Raw genomic sequence first — 7,193 nt, 5'->3', positions numbered from 1 at the left:
GTACAACACATCTGGATTTTGAAACTGGGAAGTCAGCTGTGGTGTTGTTTGAATCAATGCATTTCTTTTATATTACAGTCATTTTTCTGGGTATAAATGAAGTTCTTGGTTAGGTCAGTCCTTCCTCTCTATGGAAAAAGGCTTGAATCCTTCTGAAAGTGGGAGATGTGTGTAAATTGCTGATAATATGTTTACAGGTGGAAATCAGTGTAGGTCTATGCCTCCTTTTGTCTGTGAAACTGAGGAAGTGAAACTTCTATTTTCAGCGTTGTACACGGTTTTTGAGCACACACTGGTGTTGCATGCTAGCTTCAAATTTAGCTGTCAAAAATATCCATATGGTTTTGTACCGTGCTTGTGCTTTCCTAACAAGCTGACCTCTAGCTTCCTGAGGAAAAGGAGATTGATGTGTTTTTGTTTTGTTTCTGTTGGAGAAGAACATAACAAATATCAACAGAGAAAGCAGAATATGCAGAGTTCACTTCCCAGCAGTACGAATGATGAGATTATGAGTCTGCAGCTCTTCCCAATGACTGGATTATACCTGGGGCCCTACTGAAGGACCCAGTGGGCTAGAGCTCACCTTGCCCCTGTGCTGAGCTTTTTGGCAATCTGTAGCTCAGTTTTCTTAGACATTCATTGGAAAGCCAACTTAAATAGTTTGTCTAATATTCTTGTTAGTAATCTCCTAGATAACGAGAAGTAAAAAAACTTTAAGGGAATAATATTTGCTTTGATTTCTTCCTATTCTGGAGGAATTTCTGTGCTGGAGTTTCTACAGGGTTAGTCAGCTTCCTCTCTTGATTTGTTTCTATTTGTTGTATGGCAACAGTAAGGAGAAAACTCCAGTTTATGTAGTTCTCCAACTTTAAAACTTTCCAAAAGATTTTTTCAAAGGCTTTTTTTGTGGGGCTTTTTTCCTGTCATGTAACTTGCGTGGCTGAACTTAAACTTAAAATGACTAAAATATCAATTTTGTTTTACATAGGCTTGAGTTTCTGTAGTTATTCTAAAAATAGGTTTTCTTTCTTTAAATTTTTGGGGACATGTAAAATAGTTGTAGGAAGCCAAATAGTGCTAAAATTAAGCAGTGGCCTCCTTTCTAGGCATTTTATTGTTTAATTATTAGCATGTAATTCAGCCTGTTCGTGGTGTGCTGTGTTTGTCACTGTGTGGTTTGGGTCTGTTTCAGCAGTATTCTCAGGCTTTCCTTGCCTGCATGGAGCTATATGGAAGTTGATAGGAGTCTTGCTCAAATGCCGAGGTCCGTGCCAGCCTTTTACCACAGTTTGCAAACTGTGTACCCTCCTTGTCACATATGTTAATTTTTCTGGAGTGTAAAAACTATCGTATCTCTTGAGTCGGACTAGGTGATGTAAAGAGGATGCAATTTGCCTATGTAAGGACTGGTTTTCACATGACTCGATCATTAAACTTGGTGTCTCTGCTTTTGCCGTGCAAGTGTATTTCCTTATTGTGTGCTTCTGACTGGCAGCTTCTTGTGAAGGATGGGGTCCAACTCCATTTTGAAGTCTTGTGAAGTTAAAATCACTTATCTCCAGAGTTTAAGTGTGCTCTTTGAGTAGGACTGCTGTGTGTGCCCTTAACGCAATAGGCTGAATGTCTTCTTTTTCGGTCCTGTAGGTTGTTCTATTATAAGGCCTTTTAAAATTAAAAAAAAAAAAAATCATAAACCACAGACTGCATGTAGGGCAACTGTTATTAACTGAGCTTTTCTTAGACTCCTAAAAGTAAAAAAAAAGTCCTAATTTCTTATCAAGATTTCAGTACCTTTCCTAACAATTCTTTTTATTTACAGGAGCTTTTGATGGAAGGCCAGCAGATTACATGTTCATGCTTCTGTTTAATTGGATCTGCATTGTTGTATCCTTCTGCTCATCATCAAACTTTTAGAATATTTTGGTTCTTCTATTTCTGCCTAAAATATGTTCAAAGAGTAAGTTTTAGCAATGAGCTGGTCAGGACTCTCGTGAAGCTCAGCAAACGCAAGTGCAGAGTCCTGCCCCTGGGGAGGAACAGCCTCAGTCACCAGCACAGGCTGGGGCTGACAGTCTGCAGAGCATCTTGGCAGAAAAGATGACCCCCTGCCTTGGTCAACACCAAGTTGACCATGACCCAGCAGTGTGCCTTTGTGGCAAAGGTGGCCACCAGCCTCCTGGGCTGCATTAAGCAGAGCACTGCCAGCAGGTTGAAGGAGGTGATTACTCCTCTCCCCATGTGAGACATACGGGGGGCTGCATCCAGCTCCAGGTTCCCAAGTATGAGAGAGACATGGACGTAGTGGAGTTAGTCCAATGAAGGGTCATGGAGATGATTAAAGGGTTGGAGCGTCTGTCACATGAGGAGAGGCTGAGAGAACTGGAAATGGGACGAGAGAGAACAGGCACAAAATGAAGCACAGAAAATTCCATTTAAATGTAAGAAAGACCCTTTTTATTCTAAGGACAAACACTGGCACGGGTTGCCAAGAGAGGCTGTGGAACCTCCGTCCTTGGAGATGCTCCCATTCTGTCTGTGCTGTTGCTACCTCCTTGTAGCAATTTGCAGTGGCACAGCATGTGGAAAAAAGGGAGTGGTGACATCAGTGTGAGCCACATACAGGCAGGAAAGCTAGTATGTAGAAATGCTGTTGCCTTTATCAATAGATGAACTATCTCTAGTCACATTCCACTGTATGGAGGGATTTGCTATTCCTGCTAGTCCTGTTGAGCCACAGCAGTAACTAGGAGAACAACGAGGGTTTAGTTATGTTGTTAAGAAAACCATCAGCCTCATTGTGGTTGCAGGTTGTTGGCTGTAAGCTATTTGATGAATCTGATTGTGACTTGACTTTCAAACTGGTCATTTAAAAGCTTCCAGTTGCTTGTTCCCTATATGATGTAAGAAGCAACCTGGATGCATGATCTGGGAAAATGCTTGGTGCCATTTTATACACAATCATGAACTGTTAAAAGCATTCTGATCACAGCAAAATTCTTCAGCAGTTGTGTCCACTCAGCAGTTACTACCGCAAGTAGATTGTTTGGCTTCCAAGGTAGGAGAGTAGTATTAAAAGCCTGCATTGATGCACTTTCAAGAAATTATTTATTTTCTATGTCTCAGTGGCAATATATTGATTTATTTTTTTTTTATGATCTGGTATTTCTTTAGTTAGAAACCCAACATTTTAGTCTTTAAAAAACTAATGAAAGAATCCAGCTGTTAAACCTGTAACATGCTTTTATGTAACGACTGATTGAGTTTGTTAGCCAGTTTCATCATGGAGGGAAGGCCAGTGCATCCGTCAGCCCTCGGGGTAATGACTTGAATAATAGCTTGAAAGGCTACTGAAAAGCAGTTATTGAAACTAAGCATGTAAGTCTCTAGATCATTGGAGGTTTTTCATTTTTTCCAGTGATTAACTTAATATGACACAGGAACACTGTTTTAATTTTAAACATTAAAGGCTTTTGCGTGTGTGTTCTGTGTGTGGGCGCAGCTTCTTTTTGTCGTTCTAGTCTAGCAGGTTTTGCTGCGTTTTCCTTAATGGTGCGATGACAGATAACTGGCTTGGCAATGGACATGCAGGTAAGTGTAGTGCAGTTTCTTAAATAATAATCTTATGGAACTTTCTGAGTACTTAATGACTTTATAGAGAGCATTATCGGCATAACTGCAGAATGTAGTTAAGCTAGGCTGGTTTAGTTTATATCAAAATGGACTGCTGTGTGTGTATTGTTAGTTTTTTAATTTAGGTTAGCCTCAGCTAACGTCACAAGCCTGTATCTGACTCTGCCACTCCCAACCTAGTTAGGGAGTCAAAGAGTGAGAATTGGCTCTTTGTGCAGTCAGGAATTGTGCAGCCTTTTACTAAAATGGACACAAGATGTCACCTATGCACTGTTTCCTCTAATGAATGTAGCTCTGCATTCTTACTTTTTTACCTAAAAATGGTTCTTGGATTTGTTAGTCTTCTCAAATTCAGTGTGCCTTTTACTTGCCAACAGAAGATCTTTTTGTGAAAAATGCAGCTTTAGATCAGAACCGTGAAGTTCAAAATCCTCACAAGAATGATTTAAAATAGTGGTCTAAAGAACCAGTTTCAATGAGGTAGTTCTTATCCTGCCACATATTAAGGGGGGAAATGAGGGAGTGTTTCTTGGACACAACAGAGAATCAGATAACTGCATGTCTTCAGCCTGCCTCTGCTGTTCTCTCCTCATCTTGTTCTGTCCCCGTCACCCAAAGCCTGCACCCATATCTCTAATATTCTGTACAGTATTATCTTAGCATTTATTAGATCACTTATCAGTCTCACCTGGTAGGCAAAAATAGCCATCATGCATCTGCAGTCAGGACTGAGTTCTGTTAAGGTCTGTCCATAACTTTGCGCTTAAACTTTTTTTTGCTGTGGGGAAGACACCACAAAACTCTTCTCAAAAGCGTGCTGAAGTCACCCATACATTGTATGAATTTTAGACTGATTGTGTTGATTTGTCTTTTTAAAAAAGGTACTTAAAATGGGTTTATATCTGCATACAAAGTATTGTTTAAAAGAGAATCAGTTGTTTGATGTACAAATGTGTTTTTCTTAGAAATAAGGTTGTTTTTGCTTGTGTTGAGTGGCTTGCTTGAAAGTGAGAAGATAGAGTAGGATAGCTGGGCCTCTAATTTCTGAAAGTATTTGACATGGGAATATTACTTTGTTTTTCTAGTAAAATAGAAATGGTTTTAATAAAGACCCTAAGGTTCTTGTGTGATGAGTCAGACTGCTGGTGCACCGAAGGGCTGGGGGAAGGCTGGACTGATGCCGGTGTGCCAGCTTTAACGTGGAACCTGTCAAATAGCAGCACCCCCGAAGGGATGAGTTTTAACCTCTCTTCCAAACACAAGAGCTGGTTTGTAGCATTAAACCAGTTCATGGAAATGTTGCTGACACAATCTGTCTTCAGTTTAGAAATCAGCAGATAGCTAAAACAGTGCTTTATATTTGTTTCACTAGAAATAGTCCAATCGGCTAATATACAGGCACAGTAAGGAGGTATTTGAAACAGTCTTATCTCTGGCATGGAGCACAGGTTAACTTCGAGCTCTACCAAGGTGGCTTTGCCAAGGCAGGCTGCGGTACTCTGAAACGGTGATTTACTGGTGCACCTTCCCTCTGTGGGGCTCTGAGGGGGGCGTAGCTGGCAATTCGATGGAGTAACATTTCATCTGGCGTATTAGCTTAGCCCCAGATGAGTGTGTTTGGGTTAGTGCCCTGGGTTGTGAATGGAAATGATTGTGGCACAAGTATGTCGCTGACTCTGCTGTAGGCGTGCTACCAAGCAGCTGAGAGCAGAGGAGTTCACCACAGCTGCTCTTTCACTTGGTGCAAGTTGGAGCCCTTTGCTTTGGCATGGTCTTGCAAAAGAGAATGACCAAGTCGGTTCTTCTGCTTAGCTTTCTCAATAGCTTTTGAACAGATCCATGACACATGATGGCAAAGATTCTGGGGCAATCTTTAAAGCTCCTGCTGCCTGTTTAAGTTTCTCGGGCTTCTGTGAATGTGTTGGTAACTTTTTTTTTAAACATTGCAGTTGCTGATGATTCCACTCATCATGTCAGTACTTTATGTGTGGGCCCAGCTGAACAGAGACATGATTGTATCGTTTTGGTTTGGAACAAGATTTAAGGTATGTCAGACAGAATATTGGAAAGGTTTCTGCCCCGAAGATGCACATGAAGGCGGTGAGGGGCAAAATATAAATATTTTCTCTTATTAAAGGTGTCCCATGCTTTCACATAGCTATATACTCCTTGAGATGCAGCAAAGACAGATTTCTTCATGGTCTTCCATACGGTGTCACTCAGTGTGGCTTTACTGAAAAGATGTCCTGATAACTGAAATTCATCGGTCTGAAAAGAGGAAAAAATTCCTGATAAATATTAACCTGGATAAAAGCTGAATGTAGTGACACCTTACTGACAAAATGTTGATATTTTAAGTTGTCCTTTCCTGTGCAATCTTGTCTGTTTCTGCCAGGTCTTGCAGTGAAAACTCTTTTGATCATTGTTTCCAAACCTTTTCAAAATCAGAAATATTAGGACTTTGTTTCAGATGTAAGCTTGCTGTGGAACATAGAGTGCAAAAGATACATCTACTTATAATGTCTAAATGAGTATGATTTGTCTAAAAATGTTAGTGGTCGCTCAGTTTGGAGTATCCTACCTTGTTAGGTAGAATCTGCTTAAGTTAATATATCAGGATTTGTGTAATGCCTAAAATACTGAGATTATAATCATGCTTATTAGTGCAGTGGGAAGTTGAGCAGGTTTATGTCCTTAACTTGTACTTACTTCCGTCTCCATTGCATTCTTTTTCAGGCCTGTTACCTTCCATGGGTTATTCTGGGATTCAACTACATCATTGGTGGATCGTACGTATTTATGTATATGGCTAATTTGAAGTTATAAAAGCTTTTACAGCTATTGAACTTATTGCTGAATTTAGAAGCAATATTAAAATAAGAGGCTTAAACCTGTATAATGTGACTGGTTATGCTCAGTGTCACATGGTGGTCATTTAAGATAAAAGCAAAGAGGCAATGTTCATGTGAGAACTAGAGGATGTAGGTGAGGGGGGAAAGTAGTAAGAATTTGGTTTATTTTCTAGTAAATCTATGCGTTAGGCCTTTTCCTTACTAAAAGAGTAATGCACAGTAAAGAGGATGTAGGTGAGGGGGGAAAGTAGTAAGAATTTGGTTTATTTTCTAGTAAATCTATGCGTTAGGCCTTTTCCTTACTAAAAGAGTAATGCACAGTAAAGAAAGATCATAGAATAGTTTGGGTTGGAAGGGACCTCTAAAGGTCATCTAGTCCAACCCCCCTGCCATGGGCAGGGACATCTTCAACTAGGTCAGGTTGCTCAGAGCCCCCGCCAACCTGACCTTGAATGTTTCCAGGCATGGGGCATCCACCACCTCTCTGGGCAACCTGTGCCAGTGTTTCACCATCCTCAGCGTAAAAAAATTTCTTCCTTAGATCTAGTCTAAATTGACCCCCCTTTAGTTTAAAGCCATTCCCCCTTGTCCTGTCGCAACAGGCCCTGCTCACAAGTTTGTCCCTATCTTTGTTATAAGCCCCCTTTAAGTACTGATAGGCTGCAATAAGGTCTCCCCAAAGCCTTCTCTTCTCTCGGCTGAACAACCCCA

The 7,193-nt window shown here is 40.6% G+C and overlaps 1 protein-coding gene across 1 annotated transcript in view; it reads left to right on the top strand.

Annotated features, from left to right (window-relative positions):
- Positions 1–7,193, top strand: part of DERL1 (derlin 1) — a 19,815-nt gene that overhangs the window by 4,808 nt on the left and 7,814 nt on the right. Inside the window, exons 5-8 of the mRNA XM_009323370.1 lie at positions 1,820–1,884; positions 3,562–3,588; positions 5,580–5,675; positions 6,367–6,419. Of these exons, the coding sequence (XP_009321645.1) occupies positions 1,820–1,884; positions 3,562–3,588; positions 5,580–5,675; positions 6,367–6,419 (241 nt within the window). The remainder of the gene's footprint in view (positions 1–1,819; positions 1,885–3,561; positions 3,589–5,579; positions 5,676–6,366; positions 6,420–7,193) is intronic.

This window comes from Pygoscelis adeliae, unplaced genomic scaffold (assembly GCF_000699105.1).
Source record: "Pygoscelis adeliae isolate BGI_AS28 unplaced genomic scaffold, ASM69910v1 Scaffold103, whole genome shotgun sequence".
Classification (NCBI taxonomy): domain Eukaryota; kingdom Metazoa; phylum Chordata; class Aves; order Sphenisciformes; family Spheniscidae; genus Pygoscelis; species Pygoscelis adeliae.
The sequence above is the reverse complement of the archived record's forward strand: the minus strand, read 5'-3'. Positions and strand labels throughout refer to the sequence as shown.